The 20,299-nt window shown below is 43.3% G+C and overlaps 3 protein-coding genes across 5 annotated transcripts; all 3 read right to left on the reverse strand.

Moving 5' to 3' along the window:
- On the reverse strand, positions 5,151-10,483 carry LOC8078084. The gene is made up of 2 exons (XM_002457008.2): positions 9,599-10,483; positions 5,151-5,519 (listed from the first exon to the last, which is right to left on the reverse strand). Exon 1 carries the CDS (start codon positions 10,255-10,257, stop codon positions 9,619-9,621), a length of 639 nt encoding a protein of 212 aa, XP_002457053.2. The 5' UTR covers positions 10,258-10,483; the 3' UTR covers positions 5,151-5,519; positions 9,599-9,618.
- LOC8078085 lies at positions 13,709-15,814 on the reverse strand. The gene has a single exon (XM_002457009.2). It carries the CDS (start codon positions 15,210-15,212, stop codon positions 13,992-13,994), a length of 1,221 nt encoding a protein of 406 aa, XP_002457054.2. The 5' UTR covers positions 15,213-15,814; the 3' UTR covers positions 13,709-13,991.
- Positions 15,972-20,137, reverse strand: LOC8078086 (KH domain-containing protein HEN4). Of its 3 annotated transcripts, none has more exons than XM_021456084.1 (9): positions 19,974-20,136; positions 18,792-19,687; positions 18,213-18,647; positions 17,425-17,679; positions 17,064-17,300; positions 16,870-16,949; positions 16,657-16,768; positions 16,422-16,576; positions 15,972-16,330 (listed from the first exon to the last, which is right to left on the reverse strand). In XM_021456084.1, exons 2-8 carry the CDS (start codon positions 19,677-19,679, stop codon positions 16,433-16,435), a joined length of 2,151 nt encoding a protein of 716 aa, XP_021311759.1. In that variant the 5' UTR covers positions 19,680-19,687; positions 19,974-20,136; the 3' UTR covers positions 15,972-16,330; positions 16,422-16,432. The 3 variants fall into 3 exon arrangements, 2 of the variants coding, with proteins under 2 accessions (XP_021311759.1, XP_002457055.1); XM_002457010.2 differs by having other exon boundaries at positions 15,972-16,349; positions 19,974-20,135; XR_002451079.1 differs by lacking the exon at positions 15,972-16,330 and having other exon boundaries at positions 16,437-16,576; positions 16,835-16,949; positions 19,974-20,137.

The raw sequence follows: 20,299 nt of genomic DNA on the forward strand, positions 1-20,299 counted from the left end.
CCCCTCCGTCATTATTGATGTGCGTGTCATAAGTTCGACTCAATTTATAGAAAGTACGTACAACGACAGTTATTTAAGGACGGTGGGAGTATAGCTAAGTAAAGTAAACTTTTCAACCTCCAAGTAGCATGTCAATTCGATTATAACTTTTAACTATAAAACCGGATAAATTTGATCCTCCCTAGCGGGTTCCAAAGGTGGTTTTTTATTTTCTAAAAATAATAAAAATATGTCTTAATATCTAAAACTGTAGTTAATTTATTCTAAAACCAGAAAAATATGAAACTAGCATTAATTTTGTTCTAAAAATGTAATATCTATTAGCGCTCTGTTTAGAGTTATTTGGACTTATTTGTTTACAAAATAAATAATGACCATGGCTACTAGCAATAAAGCACTTACAAACATAAATAAATTAGTTTCAAATATCTATATTATATGAGTATACCATAAATAGGCGGATACCATTTTTTTTTTAAAAAAATGGTACTAGTTTTATATTGTTTCTAATTTTAAATAGAATATTTATGAAGTTCAAGATAATAATTCAGTTTTTATTATAAAATAGAAAACCACCTTTGAAATAGCAAGGGGACCAAATTTATTCAGTTTTGATAGCTGGAGAGCGTCTGTTATCCAGTTCGGTAGTTTAAGGTTGAAATTAAATCAGACTACAGTGTAAATTTATATATATGGGATTCCTCGATATGATATGATGCTGCAAGGTCTAAGAGTTCGATGATTTTTCTACTATTTATGTGGTGGGATTTATTTTTTTCTTTTGAGGGAGCACTGGCAGGCAATTCTATTAAGTGTTTACTGTATATAACTCATTTCTTCAGAAGGAAGTTCAAGATAAACGACCATAACATTTTTTCTAAAAAAAAGAAAGCAAATCAGGCGGCAGAGCTAACAATTTATTATATTATAAAAAAATGAAGTCGGACAAAACAACATTACACCAATAATCCCAGAGTGACCTCATGTGGTCAAACAAAGAGTAGTTGTTTAGTATCTCTGCCCTTTGGAAATTTCTTCAGCCTTCCCTTTCAAATGGGCCCTTAGGAAAACAGAACACAGAAAACTACCACAGTGCGCGTTGTCTGCTGCCGGGTTGTTATGTTAGGAAGAAGAATCTTCCTCTGCCCCTGGAACCTTAAGAGTCATCGTCGCAAGTACAGATAGGATTGGTTTACTACTAGTGCTAGAGTACTAGTATTTGTTTCGAGAGCGTGAAATGCAATTCCAGTAGCAATTTCGCCACTGACCAACGCACACCGGCCTTGTTTAGTTCACCCCAAAATCTAAAAAGTTTTCAAGATTTTCTGTCACATCGAATCTTGTGGCACATGCATGAAGTATTAAATATAGACGAAAACAAAAACTAATCACACAGTTTGACTGTAAATCGCGAGACGAATCTTTTGACCCTAGTTAGTGTATGATTAGACAATATTTACCACAAACAAACGAAAGTACTACAGTAGCGAAATCCAAAAAAATTTCACATCTACAAGGCCCAAAAACCGATGTATATCTATAGATATTCTGTATATATGTTACTGAATCGCTGACTGTATACAGATGATCTCCTGCATTTGCATTGGGTGGTGTCTGTCTGTCTCTGTCCTAGTAGATGCTCAAAGCAAAGCAAAGGATCTTTGTCGCTCACATCACATGGACAGAATCGCGAGGAATATCCTAAATAATTGGAGACATTATTTGCGTGTAATTGTGTCATGATGAGGTGAGCGTTACCCAATCACACGGGTAGGGTATGAGCATGGCCTAGGCAAATAAACCATGAGACAGAGAGCAGCCAATACAAGGTGTACAGGCAGCAGCGCATTAGCAGACCCCCTCCTGCTTGGCTGCTACTGGCTCCCAAATCTGAATGCATGTCTAAACTAATGCCCTGTTAGTTTAATTTGCATTGGGCACCAATTAATAAACTTCCTCCCACTTGGGCATTAAGAAACCTCCTGACATTGATGTGGAGATTACATATATATTTAGTGTATATATGGGTGGTGTCATGCTGTTGGATTTGTCGTTTGCCAAGGGGGATTACATTACATTTACATGCAGGCTCTCCTCTCCTTTCCTGCCTGCCTGTCCTCTTGTACTCCTATTTGGCAATGTCTTGGTCACCCATCCTTTGTTTAATCCTCAATGCCTTTCTAGTCTAGTCCTTAATTTATATATATAGCCACCATAATAGTTGGGCAGGTTTATGTACTATGCACTATGCTCATTATTGCACTTATCCTTATTAGCTCAGATGAATGGACTGGTTCATCACTTACTTGAATGTATCAGCATCTGGGGAACAAATTTGACCTGCTAACTGTGTTCCATAACAAGACAAGTAGCTGCAAACACCAGAGCGGAATATATATTTAATTTGTAAGAAACAAGGCTATTCATTGTTTACAGGTAGGTGACATTGCCCTATCTCACGGTGACATTGGACTGTATGTCCAAAGTGGAGGAAACAATATAGTAGGATATAAATTAGTTCGCTGTCTGTCTGAATAGATGGCGAGAAATATGTTTCAGTAACATTCAGCAAGTTATGTGCACAAGAAAGCTTATTCAGCTTAAAGGCTAGTTTAGTCAGGCACCCTGCATATGAGTTTTGGATTGACGAGTTGGAGTCTTGGCACGGAAGATGCCAGTGTTATCTACTTTTCTACGCTTTGAGGTGAGGCAAAGCATACATTACTCTATAATATATAGCTCTATGCTTGCAGGCAGGCAACTACTGGCTTTCTAATTACCCACGAATAGATTGCAGGCAAGGGAATTAACAATGCAGCCTACTATGGTTTTGCTGTGAGGAAGAGGCCGGAAAGCTCCTGTGTAGGAGCAGGAGTAGGAGTAGGATAGGCAGGCAACGAATATGCCCTGCAACTTGTTGTACTACTACTACTACTACTACTACTACTACTACTACCTGTTAATTTTGACCAGATTTCTTTGGTACGCTTATCATGCTCCATCCACTCTGCACCGCGAAGATTAGAACATCCCCATCGATCGATCCGCCAGTGAATTTTCCATGATGCTTCTCCGGCCTCTCCTAATCTTCTCGGTAGCTCCTACTATATCTTATAGATGGGTAGACTGCTGCATATATAAATCTCATCACATAGTAGTAGTTATGATAGCAAAGATCACATTCTTGATTCAAAGCAGCAACCACTTACTCCCAACTGTCAATAAACTAGTTTGTAATAATCCTACTCGCGCGCGACAGAATAACATGGCCAGTGTTCATATATTTGTCGATCAACCGATTCTCTCACTCTGTCTCATCCAATGCTTGCGATCATCCCTTCTTAGGTGCTGTGTGTACATCAGTACGTGCTAGCATTAAGCAAAGTGTTTCTGTTGTGGCATATATGGTACGAGAGATATATAATATATATACACACACATATGGGCTAGCTAGTGGAGGGTTATTAGTAGTTAGGCTCCTCTAATCTATGGAGAATTGGAGATGAATGGGGAGGGGCAGCAGGCATTTGCATCTCTGACCACTAAAGGATGGATGGCTTGAGGCCTTTTGATGTGCGTCCACCTGTCGACGCGCAGTGGGATACTTCATCATATATATTTCATTCCAGAATATATAGCATTATATATATATTTCTGCGCGCCAGAATAAAGCGAAAGACAGGCGCCTTTTTTATTTACCTGCGTTCCCCTGCGCCTTCGCCTCTGTTTCTGCTAATATATTTTATGTCCCCAACATTGATTCTTTTCCTCCTCCTAATGCTTATGCTGCTTGCTTACAGTTTTTCTTTTCATTCAGCTCAAGTTTATCATATCATCGTCAGTAGACGAGTAGACCCCTCAGCAGTGGATGCTGATAAGCATGGACCTGGCCAAGGAAAACCCCATTGGCTGCAGCTGCAATCCCTGCACCAAAACGACCCTTCCTCCATGCCCATCTTTTTCCCTGCTAAACTGCCAAGAATCTGAATGTTGGATCCAGCACTGTCTGCACATAAACACAATGCACTTGGTCCCCGGGTCCTAACCTATCTGCGCCCCTAGCTAGAGTCATATCAAATCAAATGCTCTGTCTGTCCATGACTCCAGTCATCGCAAATCAATAGCACAGGAGAAAGCAATGCATGCGTATCTTGTCACTGAATTCAATCCAACCATTAAAATCTACACGAATTCAAGTGTTGTCTAAGAAATTCTGTGCTACTGACTGTACATGTTCGTCCAAGCAGCGCCCTCGATGATCTTATCGTCGGCAAAACAAAAACAAAAGCAAAACAACACTGTTCCAGCATGTGCTTGAGCACGAGTGCACATTGCAGATGGCAAGTAAAGCCTCTCTGATCGAGGATAGGATCTGGATCGAAGCCTGGGATTGAAATGGGCCAGCTTCGTTCTATCATCACCATGTGCATTCAATCTAGCGCAGCGTAGCGTTAGGTGAGACAACTGACCTGATGATCATGACAAAAAAAAAACCATTTCTTTTTTGGTTTTCCGCTGATTTTACTTGACCTGATTTGATCGATGCATCTGCTCACTCTCTCGTCGAGAGGGTTTGCATGGCTCCTTTGCACAATATGCCATGTCGAGCCAGTTTTGGACGTCTGAAATGACCTGCAGATTGACCCGGTACAAAGCAAGCACGAGGGCGTTGCCATCCATGTCTACAGTTTTGCGAAGTATAGCTTTGCCCTGCTATGAAACTGTGACAGATTTAAAATGTAGCGGCGAATACAAAATGGCAATGTGCCGGCGAAGGATATCAATATATCGTCAGGTGAATCAAAGGAAAGTTTGTTCTCTAATTTCCATGTCACAGATGGAAGGCAGCAAGTTGTAAAATGGCGCCCTGTGACTGAAACAATACTGCATCACATAAGGCACAGAATGGCACTGGAAAGGTATTAGTAGTGCATGAAAATGGCGCATGTGCATTTTTCAGTTTTGCTTTTCTAGAAGCCCATATAGTTTCAGCACCTGTATCTGTTGTTTCAGTTTTAAAGCTAAGCAAATTACAGTATAATGTTCTTTAAAGCAAGCATCCCAAAAGACAAGAATTGCCACTGAATCAGAGCTCCCAGATAATGATGTAAGAAATTGCACATGGCCTGACACTTGCAAGGATGGAGAGGAAAACAAAGAACAAGATGTCTGCCAAAGATCATGACAATAAGATTCACATATACCCGAGTCTGCCATGGTCAAAATGGGGCAAAATTTCGACATTTGCTTCGTATAGAAAAATGAACAAAAAAATTGCACTACAGGGTTTACAGCTCACCATACCAAAACCATCAAATTCAAACTTATGTAGTCTACCAGGACTGTTTGCCTTCACTTTTAAATACGATTCATACAATAAAGACGTAACAATATGCAGGGGGCCAAAGCGCCTTTCCTTGCAAATATTGGCACCTTGCAACCGCATTATGGTATCGCCCACTTTTTCGTCTGAGAAACAACCGCACTCCAGATTTCTTGCTTAAAAATTGAGCAGCAGCCTACAGGGAGAAGAAAGGAACAAAGATCAGAAAATTCAGTACAATAGGTTGGAATTTTTTCAGTTTTACACATATTATCCTTTCTTGCTAAACTTAAGCTTGACCTAAAGAACTGTATACAGAGTAGACTGTCGGGATATAAATGTAAGAGGCACTTCATCATGGTATTGTCAAATGAGAACTTGACTACCCACAAAAGTCAAGATTTATGTAAACAGCCAACAACGATGAGAATACATCAATACAAAGGAGAGTCTGATGAAACGAAGAATTCACAATTTTGCATGCTCAAAAGCATCAGCATAAATAGATTACAGACAAATGTGGAACTTGGAGGCAAACGATTTACGAACAAAGCAAAAAGATAAAACAATGCAAGTCCAAACTGTTCTTTGGAATATCTTCACATAGCCGCAAACAGTTAAGTGAGTACAGACTCCTTATTTTCACAGCAAGCAGATGTAACATATTTGATTTGAACATCTGGTCTATTAGTTCATAATCTTCATGTACCACTTCTAGAGAAAAAGGGGAAACATCTCTGTTTTCACTGTCATTTTTGTTTAGTCGGTTGAGGTAGTCTTAAGTTCTACTGTAATACTGTTCTATACCTGATGGATATGCAACTATAGCTTCTAACACAAACAAAAAATGAGTCATCACATTATTTACTCTTTAGCCAAAGTAGAAATATAAATATAGCACAATCATGCACCCAACTAGATCCAGCTAAGGTAGGTTCAAGTCTCCTTGCCTGTCACAATACACATTGCCACAACTGGTATATCTCAGGAGTAGTGAAGCCAGTAAACTCACCAGATAAACTATAGTGATATAGTCTACAGCTTGCCCTTTATTTTTTAAGTATCATACCTCCAACTCTAAATTGCTAGAATGAAGAGACAGTTTCCACTCTAAACTTGACCTTATCATCTATATGATGCGTCAGGCAGGAAAAGAGTACATATTTAGGAGGTATTAAAACATTTCTTATGTGTGTAATCTGCAGTGGTGCAGTCTTTTCCATCAACACATCCAAAGATGAAGTATTGGTGACAATACTCTTGTGTTTAGTTTATATGTGATCTTAACAAGCATGAGATAAAGGCTGCAACAAGGTTTGATTTACGTTTTTTCTAATCGCATGAACGCACATGAACTTATATACAAAGTTTCTTTCCTCAGGATACGCTACAGGGGTAGGAGGATACAGTTTTTAATCCCCATTACCATACTGATACTAGGCAGGCCAGCCATCAGAGAAGAGAGTCCCATCTGGGGTCTGCTCCTCAATTCCTCTCGCTACTTATCCACAGGAGCGGATCTCCACCTAGGGCCACTAGGGCCTTGGCCCTACTTGTGGACCAAAATATCTTAATACTCATCTTCAATTTTTTGGTCTATATTCATCACCATAGACTGCCTCGATCATCCTCTCTCATCTCTTGCTTGTGCTCGCTTTGTAGTGTGTTGCTCCTTCCTGGTTCCCTCACGTTCCCAATCCCAGCTCATAGTGTACCTCAGGGCATCGTGGTTGGCTTTGTTGTTGTTTCCTAGCTAAGCACGTCCTTCTTTGTAGTTATTACCAAAGACACAATTCTATCATTCCAACCACACACAATAATAGTCATTCCATCCCTACAACTAGGGATGAAACGATTCCGTTCTTCCACGCTCTCCAACCAAACGCACCCTAGATGGCCGAGCGTGAGTGGATTTTTTTATCCACTTTCATGTTATGGATTTAAGTTTGAAATTAAGATTTTTATCTCGAACTATGTATTTATAAGCTACTTTTGTTATCTATCGGTATTAGACTTGGTGCGGCTGATATCTTGATTCACCGTAAACGGTGTGTATGCTTTAATAGTGGCCCTAGACGTTAAAATTGACGAGCTCCGCCACTGCTTATCCATGTATGCAATTGAAGGTCTCATTAGATGATATATGATGTAATGTCAATATGTCATGCATGCATCTAGTATCATGCTATCACTTCATATCTGATGCCATGTCATACAAGCCAACAAACATCAACAAGCTATGGTTATGCGGCCAATTTTCCTGTTTTCCATGAATCTGTTACTTATAGTACATAAGTTTTCAGTTTTTACCATGCTAAACAGAACTTTCACAAAAAGATGAATCTTTGTGTTTTGCAACCTTAAAATTCCGATACCAAGATCATAAATATGAAGTTGTTCAAATGCCCCTATTTCATTTTGCTCCTCCTCAAATCCTAACCCAGCATCCTGGATTTGCTATCAGCAACTGTTATGAATGTGATTCTACTCAAATTGAAATCAAGGTTGATGAAAGAAAAAACTATTTTAAGACTGGACATGCTAACCAAGAAAGGAACCAAACTCCAAAGAATAAAAAAGGTTCATGAATAATGATGATCAAAGATCACTTTGAAGATTGATAAACCCAGTCAGATTACCAAAGCTTGGGTGCTTCTTCATTGACAATGATCAGGTCAGAAATCCTATTATATAAGGAATGTTGGTTTGTTTCTTGGACCTATACTGCAGCAATAAGGAGCATTGCTATTGTAGTATCCTTTTGGATCTTTTTTTCCCAAAATAAGTTGTACAGTGACATTTCGTTAGCAATGGGCACAAAACCCAGTTCCTCAAACATTTATTGCATCCATATTACTCCCTCCATTCCAAATTATATGTAATTCCAACTTTCTTGGAGAGTTAAAACATCTCAAGTTTGACCGAATTTATATAATAAAATAATAACATTTATGATACCAAATAAATATCATTAGATTTTTCATTAATTATTCTTTCATAGTATACTATCTATTTGATGTCATAAATCTTTGTAATTCACTCTATAGTTTTGATCAAACTTAAGATGCATTGACTCGAAAGTTGGAATGACTTATAATTTGGAATGGAGGGAGTACCATACATATGTACAGGGTACACCAGTTTAACCACAAATTTTGACTCGAAACAAGGCAAAATATTAGTTCTCATAAAAACAACCAAGAGAACAGAACAGGTATTCTTTCTAATACTAAAATTATATGAGAATATAAGGCATGGCATTGACACTATTTCCATACATTAGAAATGTGTGCATTCTAAATTCTAATATTCAGACCCCATCCACAATAGACCAACACTTTTTTTTTCTTTGAACAAAGTGACCAGCACTCTGTACTAAGTATATGCACGTCTAGATTTCACCACTCCACCACTCAACTCTGATGGATTCAGATGGACACTAAACTCCACATCTCCCATATCAAGGTTGCCCTTTCTATTTTAGCTTGGATGCTTCACAACTAAGACCAGGGTAAGTCTAATCTGAAATTGTGTCTCTAGGTTGGGTTGCACTTATTAGATGTTGGTTAAGAAACCTGCCCCAGGCTATTGCTGTGCTAATTGTTTGAAGCAGGAATCATGAGCCTGCAATCCTATTTGCAGCTTTACCATTGGAACGTTGAGTTATCATATTCAGCTGCTGTCATCATGTCCAGCAATGGATACAGGCATACAGCCATTTGCCATAGAAGAAGAAACTTTAGCCAACTGTGCAATGGACAGTTGGATGTCAGGACGAGAGAGAGAGAGAGAGAGAGAGAGAGAGAGAGAGAGAGAGAGAGAGAGAGACCCTGCACAAGACATAATCATTTCACATTTGTGCTGGAGGTGGGGACACAGCTAGCAGCATCCAACAGCAGGATAGACAACCTCAGCCTTCCTGGATCCTCGTCGGTGACTGACCATAGCTTTCATTGCTTGGTGAAGATTCGAAAGGAAAGGAAACATATTTGTGAAGATGGCGATAAAGATTGTAGGATCCCGAGTGAAAACCATGATAATGTGGATCCGAATTTCATAAGATCTGTCCTAGGTTGGAAGGATTGGTGAAGACTTGCTCCTATACCAGCCTAATTTGCGAATGCGGTTCGACAAATGCTACTCTGGACAGTGAACATAATACATGGATCCCCAGTCACCAGCAAGTGTGTGAGCGTCAGTGTGAACCCTGGAATGATCCAAATCATGGAACGGAAGTAGAAGAAGAAAGGCCCTGGATTTGATTTCCGTACGTACCTTGGAGGTTGTGTAGCTATTTACCGACCAATGCAGCTGAATCCCCGGCAGACTGCGAGCCAGGCGGCGAAGAGGATTGTGAGGAGGAGGAGATCCGCGATGATAACCATCCAGAGCTGGCGTCTCCACGTCCACCCAGGTCCGGCCCGGCCGCGGTGCGAGGCTCGGTCCCTCTTGGGCGTGGTCCGCGCGGCGAGGTCAGCGTCCCTCCGCGCGGCCTCCTCCTCGGCGGCGGCGACCTCGTCCGCCTCGCGCGCGTCGTCGCCCGGCGTGAGCGGCAGGCGCAGCGCGAGGCGCGGCATCTCGTCCCGCATCCGGGCCTCGGGGAGGCATCGCAGGCGGCGGAGGAAGAGCAGGAGCTGCGACGCCGGGAGGTGGGGCGCCCGCGAGATGGCGGCGAGCGCGAGCGGCGGGGACAGGAGCAGCGCGTGCGCGCGCCCGGCGGCGGTGTGCGTGAGGTGGCGGTGGTGCGGCGGCGCGGCGGCGACGAGCGCGGCGGCGAGCGCCGGGAGGTCGTCGTCCGGGACGGGGGCGGGGGCGTCGGGGGCGGCAACGGGGTCGGCGGCGGTGGTCTGGGAGTGGGAGTGGGGGAGCTCGGCGACGAGGTGGGTGTCGCGGAAGACGCAGGCGTAGAGCAGCGGGTGCGAGGCCGGGAGCATCCGAGGCAGGCCCCGAGGCGGGGGAGCGGAGAGAGAGGGGGGGATGTGATGAGAGAGATCCCGGGCCGGGCTGGAGTTGCGCTGGCGGCGAGGCAAGGCGAGGGGATGCGCAAGAAGAGGAGAAGGAGAGTGGAGGAGAAGGGAAGCTTTGTTGTTGCCTGCTCCAGCTCTCCTCTCCTCTCCTCTCCTCTGCAGGACACGAACGGGGGCCACGACAGACTGGATGGACTCCCTTTTCTTTTCAGATTTCAGTTTCCTGTATATGTATACTCTAAAAAAACAAATCTGAATTTGAACTAAAAACTAAAATTTGTTAAATTTGGCTGAGTTCCTAGAAAACCGTATTAACACTTACATGTGTGTATATATATATATATATATATATATATATATATATATATATATATATTCTACAATTAATTTAATAATGTTAGTACTCTTTTTATAGATTTGATCAAATCTAAGCTATTTGACTTCTTGAAAAAAAAAACATTACTAAATTATAGCTGGGATGGGATGCGATGTTATTGGATCAAAGGGCAATGGATGTCCATATCCAACTAAAGTCCAAATCCAACATAATCCAAGCGCAAGAAACCAATTGGATCTTGGATTGAGCCAAATTCATTCTCAGGTAGAGCTGGCGTTTGTGTTTGATATGACTTTTACTTAAACAACCAGAGAAACTAGAGCTGAATCCGCCCGAGAAGCCTAGCTAAAGAAAACTAGGAAATGCGGGTGTGAGGTCCATTTCCATGGGTAGTTTTTATTTTGATGTTGCCAAGTGTGATTCGTTATCTGGAGTTGTTTGTAATGATAAACGAGACAGTTTTCTCGATGCATAGTTTCGTTTTTTGTTGTCTCATAGGCCACTCATCAAAACACATTTAAGGCCCCTTTGAAACGTGAGATTTTTTTTCTTTTCTTGATTTTTTTTATGTGAGAATGAACCGATTCTTGTGATGTTCCTAGGTTTAAAAAGGCTCTTAACGTGTGCTATGTGCTCGGATGATTACTTGATGAAAATAAACTTTTGTCCCTCAATACTAGCGTCATAGAGTGACACAGTCTCTAAGCTTTGGAGAGATTTTACACCTAATTTTGTCTAGAACTCATTTTAACTCTCTTTCTTTATGACTCTAGTGTCATACTGTCATGTCATCAAATTTGTTTGTGTAGTAATGAAAATAATCTCCTGCTTGGTAGAGCGTCGAGTAGCTTCTGCTTCTTCATGCATTGTAGCAAGGACTCATTTTTCTTTCTCCTCTTAAAATGAGCTCGTAGTTGATGAAGCCACTTTTTCTAACTTCTCCGTGCAGTACGGCAAGGAGCCAGAGCCATTTAAAATCATGCCAAATAAGACTTAAAATCCGCACTGAGGCTGGCTGAACAAGGGACACATGTTTCTCATGATACATCAATCCCCTCTATTCATTCCAAGAGAAGTGTACATCTCGTGTCTCAATAAATTAAATATTCTTATGTTCGACACGATATATAGAAAAATAATATTAATATTTGTACTTCTAAATAAATTTATTATAAAAATATATTTATGATTAATCTAATGACTAATCAAATTTGAAACAAGCGAGATATATACTTATTTTAGAGCAAGGGAGTACTCCTATGTCAGTTCTTTCGGGAACGACGTTGCTGTGCCTGATCCGAGAAATGCGCAACGAAGAACAAGAAAGACAGACTGCGACGGATCAAGCCTGAGACTGTCCTATGTGGAATCACGCCGTTGAGATCCATCTATCTCGCAGCACTATTTGATTTCATTCATTCTCATGATTAATTATTTGTTCGTTCATGTGTTGCTCAGGCAGGCACTAGTGGTCCATGCAACAACATGCATGTCGGCCGTGTACGTTCTTTCTGTAACAAGATCCAAATCCAAAATACATACAATACATGCGTACAGGTGGTTTGATTTCCAGTTGCAACGGCCATAATATATCCATGTGCTCCTGTTTGCTTGCTTAGACTATCTCCAACAATCCTCACCCAAAATACAAGACCCATTTGTCCTTTGGATAGCGCTACAGGTAAAAAGTTCCATACCTATTTTTAGTCTTCTCCAACAACAAGACCTAAAAGACAACACTCTCTGCAAATGGGTCTCGAGGAGAGAGGATACCCAAATTTGGGTTATGCCTCTCCTGATACCCAAAGTGGGTCTTCTGTATGGGTCCTCTGTTGGAGGCTATAGGTATTGTGTTGGAGACCCATTTTGGGTTTGAGTTTCCAAATAGCTCTCATGTTGGAGATAGCCTTACATAATCTCACCTCAAACGTTCCTTGGCCTGGATCGACTTGCTCCATCATCAATCGTATCTGAATTGAATTATATACAATACAATTCCCGCAAAACGTCTTTAGAAATTTGATATCATTAAAATTCCTCAATTAATTATATTTTTATATAGGATACTTATTTGATGTTATAGATCTTTATAATTTTAGTCAAACTTAAGATTGTCTGACTCTCCAAATTTTTGAAATATCTTGTAATTTGGAACAGAGGGAGTACTTAAATTCCCCTCTTCCTCTCCTTTCAAGGGTGGAGCTAGAAAACTATACTTCTCCTTCATATTTTATACATTTAGCTACACCTTCTAAACCTATAGTAGATGCTCCATGCTTCTCACAATCTCACGGCAGTAAGAAGGGAGCTTGAGCTCCGGCACATTGTTGCTGCTGCATCTGTCCCTCACTTCTCTAAATCCTGAGTGTTTTAGAGGCTGTAGTGAGGACATGTATAGGCTCTTCCCAGCGATCAGTTCTTCCGACAAGTTGTTCACTGTTTAATTTAGAGGCAAGGTTTGGTTGCTGGTAGAGACGGCAGTGGCTGATGTGGTTAATTTTGACACCGTACGTACCTAGAGAGTCTGTCAAAATGTGTATACCATCCGCGCCGGGTCTAATACCGACATATAACTAACAAGAGATTTAACTCATAAATACACAAGCTCAATAAACATGCATGTTTGTCTAGCCTAAGTCAAGCGTTTGCAGTCTGCTACTCTGCTTGTTGATGTTCGCTTTCTGCCAAGTGCCAACGGATGAGTAGGTGGTTCTGTCAAGTGTTTGCAGTCTGCTACATTAAGTTGGCGTGGGCGCTGAGAGAAAGGCAGAAAGCACAGATGTTGATAAGTTTAAGTGATTTGTTACGAGAGAAAAACGGCTAAAAAATAGTGTTGTTAATAAGTTCAAGCAAACAGGGGTGTATGTGGTTACTCTGCTCACTGCCTCCGTTTGCACACAGCACAACCTCAACACTTTCAAAATTTCCTAACTACAGTCTGAAATCGTATAGCTAGTAAGTTGGACAATGCACAAGCTACACCACCTTATGCATAGTTTAGTTGCATTGCATACATGCATGCGTAGACATATGATGAGCCCAGCCGTTGACATATATATAGAAACAATAGTACAATGCAGAGATCAGATTTGAACGAATTCATCAACCTTCATTACAACCATATATTGCAACAAACATGCATGTATTCACTCTTTATTCTCACTCTCTTTCAAGTTTCAACTACAGTATATGTATCACCGTACAACACACAAGATTTTACACATCGTACGTGTACAACATATATATATAATGGAACGATCGTAAATAATAATTGAACAAAACGTATACTATATGCTACTGTACTTGCATCGGATCCAATTAATGCAAAGTAAACGATCTAAATGAGCATGCAATGCAAATGCAATCAGTGGCAGATGGGGCACATCATGAGCCCGTTCTCGTTGCACTTGCCGCACCTCTCCGTGGTGGTCGGCGTCCCTCCGTCCGCCGCCACCACCTTGCAGCTGCCGCCGCACTCCCAGCACGGCACGAACCTTGCGCCGCCGCAGCCCTCGCAGCCGCGGCCGTCCTTGGCCGCGCACGCCTCGCCACGGGCCTTGACCCACCGCATCATCTCCCGCAGCTTCCCTGACTCGGCCAGCCTTTCGCACTCGTCGGCGCCGCCCACGTATCGGCCCATCACGAAGAGCCGCGGCGGCGCGGCGGCAGCGCCCTCGCCCTCGCCGTCGCCGGCGGGCACCAGCTCCCGCAGCTCGCGGAGGTACTCCCCGTGCAGCGACACGTCGCGCTCGTCCACGGCCGCCACGCCCGCCGCCGCCGCGCACGCCTCCACCGCCTCCCGCGTGCGCTCGCAGTCCTCGAACGTGCGACGCACGCCGCGGAGCGTCGTCGTGTACAGCACCACGCCGCCGCCCGTCGCGCCCGGAGGCCGCCGCTCGGGGCATCCCTCGAACGGGTCCCGCCGCTTCCACCGCGGCGCCACGGTACTGCCGTCGCCCTTGCTCTCGCGGTCGCGCATCAGGAACGGGTTGTCCTTCACGACGCGCCGTCCCGCGAGCTCCGGCGGCGCGGGCTTGCTGCTGCTGATGTCTGGAAGGTCGCCGAGGGACGACGGCGACGGCGCCTTCTTGCCAGTAGCGTCGCCGTCCGTGGCAGCAGGCACCACGGGCGGCGGCGCCGCCGTCGTCGTCGTCGTCGTCGGCTGTTGTGGCTGCTGCTGCTTCTTCTTCTTCTTCTTGGTCTTGTTCTTTTTCTTCTTCTTGAGAGCAACAGGAGCAGGCGGCGGCTTGGAGTCGAGGACGGGCTTCATGTCCTCCAGGGCCTTGCTGACCTCGGACCACGACGCCGGGGCGAGCTCGTAGCCCTCGAGCTTGTCGAGGAGCGGGAGCGGCACGACGGTCTTGGCGGCGGGCTGCAGCTTCTCGTCGTCGTCCTCTTCTTCGTCATCGGTCGTCGTCTCTTCATCCTCGTCGTCGTCGTCATCATCAGCGGCTTTGCTCTGCTTGGCGATGAGCCAAGGCTCCTCGACGGCGGTGATGTCGAAGAGGGAGACGCTGGTGGGCGGCGGGCGGTAGACGTCGGCCACCGCGACGTCGTCGCCAGCCTTGGAGCTCGCGCACCCCATGGCGGTCTAGCTACCTCGCTCGCTCTGCGGATGTGGAGCAGACAACAAGGAAGAGCAAGGTTGTGGAGGGAAGAAGTGCAGCTCAGCAGAGTTTTTGAGTGGCTGCCCCTTGCTCTCTGATAAGATGATGATGACGATCGATGCTTGGGATTTGGATTTGGATTTGGAAAATGCACGCATCTGTCAAGTGTCAACCTCCATGGACTACTTTAAAGTAAATCATCTATTACCAGATTTCCGCAAAATTCACCAGCTTTTTTTTCTTCAAAAAGGAAGAATTCACATAAGGTAACGAATTCATGCATCAAACAGAACATAGCTGTATGTAATCCCAACGTCTTAAGGCTTAAATTTTCACAGGGACTGCTCCAATCCAATTCCCTTCCCAGACAGCTAGATAGGAATCCGTTCGATTCACAGCCTAAATGATATACTGTGAAAGCAGACCAACAGAAGGACCCAAAGTGAGGTCAGCATCAGTGAACACTGATGCAGCCTGTGACAAGTGACTGCCTTGCCCACCATATATCCATCCATACATGGCCGTGCAATTGCTTGCCTTCCTTGCATTCATTTCAGGCCACCAGTTGTTATTTCTGGCTGCAACAAGTTTGACCCCCTTTCCATTTTTCCTTTTTCTTTTTTCCTTTTGCAAACAGAAATATGGCGGCTACTTGTATCAGTATCATCACAATCAAAGTTTGAATATAGAGACGAGAGGTTTGAAATTATGTGTATGAATACCATAGACGCGGCACCAGCACAAAACCTCCGTTGCCACTATTATGCACTGCTGTGTTGCTGAAATACAGATATAATAAGCCCGGCTGGAAATACAGATAATGGTGATATCTCACAACATCAGTACAAAAATGTTAGATAGAAGCCCTTTTCGGGTCCAACAGTACTGCTTGCATAAGCAACACATTTCTGCTGCTACTCAAAATGTTGCTCCATATCTCAAATCAGGTGATGAGTTTGGAAGATTTTGCAACAACCTATAAATATTCTCCCAACAGACTGGGACTCTAGTCTCTATATTCAGCCTAATTAGCCTCTTGGAGCATATGCCACTCTTCAAACAGGGACACATTCACAAACATGAAGCCACATACTGCCTACACAATTACCAGAAATCTGAAGATAAAAAAAATATATTATTATGCTAGAAATAAACAAATAAAATATTAGAAAGTGATGTGTCGTCACCTCTGGACATATTATGGGGCAAATGATTCGCTCATGACAAATGCTTGAACAAGACTTCGGGCTGCATGCATCTGGTCTGGTGTGCCAGATATCAAAACAGGAATGTCCATTGCATCGGCTATAGGTTCAGCAACAGTTATCTTAGCTTCAGAAAACTGCACAGAATTAATAGGTCAAGCACGATTGTCAAGCTAACAGTTGGACACAATACACAAAACACTAGTTGGATACATACCTCACGAATCCTATCCAAACAACCTCCATCCTCACTACAGAGAGCAGGGATAATTAATCTTGGAACTAAGACCTCTGCAGTCAAGTTTGGCATCATAGATGGCTGACCAGGACTGCAAAGTCAATTTATCAGGTTTAAACACAATGTTTCATTAAGTTATTGATTAAGAAGAGCATACCCCGAGAAAAAGAAAATGTGAGAGAACAAACAAACCCAGAAAATCCACCAGCTTCTCTATGCCCTGCTCCAGGTATATCAGATATTGACAATGGATCGCTGAGATCACGCATGCCCTGCAAAATTTGGGCCAGAATTGCATCAGAATAAGAATCTTAAGGAGCGTGGAAGTCTATAGGATGATGCATCATGCCACAAGCTCAAGCAGTAGTGGTCAGTTGGTTTGGTACCTTCACTGTCCAAGGAGCAGAGATCCCATCCAATGGCCGTCCCATAAAATCTTTATGAAACAGGGATGGAGATTCATGGTTTCCCGCAAATGGACCAAACTGAGAATCTAACAAACCAAAAGGTGGCCGCATATTAGGCCCCATTGCAGGCATTCTGTCCACCCGGAAAAGGTGGTTGCGAAGCCTAGCAGTAATCTGCATTAGAGCTTCTTGAATAGCTTCACAACTCCCGCTTATCTAAAAAATAGCAATTTGCAGATAGTAAGCCAAAAATAACTAAAGGTAAAGCAGATAAAGGAACGGATACTTTCTTTCAACAGTTACTTTGACAATTCTTGGATACAATACAACAAAAACAGACCTGAACAACTTCATCATGCTCTGGGACACCCCTTGGAATCTTGTCTTTGCTCAACACTATTATAAATGCTCCTGACAGCTTCCTCATTTCAGCTATGATACTACCACCTTTGCCGAGAACACAACCAACTTGGTTTGCTGAAACGATCAGCCTACATATTGCAGGACCTTCCTTCTTATCAGAGGTAGGTAACATAATTTTACGCTGCACATGCAGAATGGCATTCTGTGCAGGGGAAATTCCATCACTCGGATGCTGAACAGATGCAAAGGCAAATAGATACATCAGTCATCACTGACTATTCTCTCCTCCTAAACTTCATATACAATAATGAGATACTAACAGTTAAGTCCATGGAAATCGTATAAATTTTTTTAAGTCGCTAGAATTGCAAAAAGAAGAAGAAAGAGAGAGAAAGAAGAAAGAAAGAAAGAGTCACCAAATGAATTATACCTCTCAAGAGTCAAATTAAAAACAAAATAATAACTTAGCTAAGCAAGAAAGAATTGCAAAAAAAAAAGTCTTCCCATTTCTAGTAAAGGTATCCCATACAGTAGTCCCAAGAGGGAAATTTGTAAATAGAGCATGCAAAAATGTATCAACATTGCACTAACACTAAATGGAACCACAAAATTTAAACCTCTAGAAATAATGGATGGAGTCACAAAATAAAGCGTAAGGCTCAGCCGAATGCCATTTTCCCAGTAAGAAGATGGAAAATGCATTAAATGTGAACAGATGAAAATCTAATACAATCATTTGCAACAAGAGATAGTGAAAGTGGTTACCGCAGGTCCAGATATACTTATGATGCGATCTTCTGATTTTGGAACAGTGTCAAGAACTTTAATTTCACAGCCCGTATCCTTTTGAATAGTTTTAACAATATTTCCACCCTTGCCTATTATACTGCCAACCTTGTCTTGTGGACACAGCATCCTAAAGGAGAGGGATTCTATAGGCACTGAGGCATGGCCATGTATCGGAGGTTGAAGATCAATGATATCAAAAGGTCCATTGGCTTGGGATGGTCCTTGCAAAGGGATATGGAAGTTAGATTGCATTCCTGAAGGAAGACCATCAGACTGGTTGAACAAAGAACGTGATGATGATCCAGAAGAATGAACACCAGAAACTGCATCAGTTTCCTTGGGTGGATGAGCTAAGAGCAATTCAGATACAGCATTGAGACCTTTCCTTACTGAGTCAATCTCTCCAGTGATCTGTATGAATGATATATCAACAAACACCAAGAGCAAAAGTGAGTATTTACAAAAAAGAATGAGACCTTACAGCATGATCAAATCAAAGTTACAAGAGACAACCATATGGAGCATGGCAATGAAATCCAGTGCTGAAAACTATACCTGGCAAAGTTTGTCATTCAATAATGCACATGATGGAAGGTTGTCTCTCAAAACACGGATTTCACAGCCGTTATCAGCTGACATTTGCTTAATCACACTACCACCCTTACCCAAGAGCCAACCTGCTTGGCTGTACAGCACCAACAATCGCAAAGAAACAGGAGTGCTTGCAGCAGACGCATTCCCAGTTTCATTATTATCTCCAGCTGCAAAAATCCTATCAAAGACAAGCGAAATGGCCTTTAGTGCCGATGGTATTACCCTCTCTGGTTCTGACTCTGCAACTTTTGCAACAAAAGGATCATCCTTTTCTTCCTTATCATGTTCTTTCTCTGAATGATCCTTCTCTTCCCTAATGTGGTCTTTCTCTGAATCATCCTTTTCTTCAGTACTGTGGTCTTTCTCCAAACCGTCTTCTTCTTCCTTACCGTTTCCTTTCTCCGAATCATCATTCTGTTCCTTGCTGTTGTTTCCCTCTGGATCATCATTTCCCTCCTTGCTGTTATCTCCATCCCTATCATGGCCAGCACCAGTAGAAGCAGCAACACCTCGGTCATTCTCTACGCCTCGTTCGCTGCTAGCTTCTTCATCCTTGTCAACAGCAGTTATAAAAATAACTCTCTCATCGCAGCCGGGGGCTGCTCTATCAACCCTGATTCTCATCCTGGTTTCTTCCCGTATCTTTGCAATAATGGCACCTCCTTTGCCAATTACATTACCAGATTTTGAAGCTGGGCAGAGAATACGAAAAAAGGGAACACCAGGCTCAATTTTGAACTGAGACTTGTGTGGAGAAGAATGCTTTGTCTTCTGCCACTTGCCCCGGCCATTGTAGTCTGAAGAATTTTTCTGAAACGGCCTCTTGGAAGGCGTCATGCGTGAAGCCATGCCTTCTCCTAGTCGACAAACAAGTAGCAATGTTAGTGTGTAAAATGAGGTACGACGGCCAGGGCGGACCCAGGGAAGGGCATGGGTGTCCATATGCACACCCAATATTTTTGCAACAGAAACAAGTTTTTAGGCATACATATATACTACACTTGGAACTGGATCAGATCCGATCCGATCCGAATACACATAGCTAGGGTTTGGGTTCGCACGGCAGGAACGACGGGAGACAAAGCTAGGGTTTGGATGCTCGGTTTCGCACAGAAGGAACGAAGACAAGAGGGGTGGGCGTACCTGGTGGGTGCTCGCCGCGGACGAAGGTCACGAAGATGGAGGCCTCGGCACCTGGTGTAGGGCGGGGGGCGGCGCGGCGGCGGTGGCGGCCGCCCAGTCGTCGGCACCAGTCTCTACTCCTGAAAAGCGTGAAACGGAACGCCTCTCACAACTGCAGCCCCATCCCCGCCGTTTCCTAGCATCCAACGGACCAGCCGAGCCCAGCCGCTGCACGTCCTTCCGGTTCCGGCCCAGCAACACGGCCCGTCAGGCGTTGGTCGGTCCTTCTTGTTTTTGGCGCGGTATCTTGCAGTTTCTGATGACAGTTGAGGCAGCATCTGATGATG

This window comes from Sorghum bicolor, chromosome 3 (assembly GCF_000003195.3).
Source record: "Sorghum bicolor cultivar BTx623 chromosome 3, Sorghum_bicolor_NCBIv3, whole genome shotgun sequence".
NCBI lineage: Eukaryota > Viridiplantae > Streptophyta > Magnoliopsida > Poales > Poaceae > Sorghum > Sorghum bicolor.

What these genes read in the sequence shown, in the direction of transcription:
- LOC8078086 (XM_021456084.1), bottom strand. Translation starts at nt 19,679, where the DNA reads ATGGCTTCACGCATGACGCCTTCCAAGAGGCCGTTTCAGAAAAATTCT. An exon ending in TGAATGACAAACTTTGCCAG is followed by an intron (nt 18,648 to 18,791) that starts GTATAGTTTTCA and finishes TCATTCATACAG; the next exon opens with ATCACTGGAGAGATTGACTC. An exon ending in GAAGCTGGTGGATTTTCTGG is followed by an intron (nt 16,769 to 16,869) that starts GTTTGTTTGTTC and finishes TTGACTTTGCAG; the next exon opens with TCCTGGTCAGCCATCTATGA.
- LOC8078084 (XM_002457008.2), bottom strand. Translation starts at nt 10,257, where the DNA reads ATGCTCCCGGCCTCGCACCCGCTGCTCTACGCCTGCGTCTTCCGCGAC.
- LOC8078085 (XM_002457009.2), bottom strand. Translation starts at nt 15,212, where the DNA reads ATGGGGTGCGCGAGCTCCAAGGCTGGCGACGACGTCGCGGTGGCCGAC.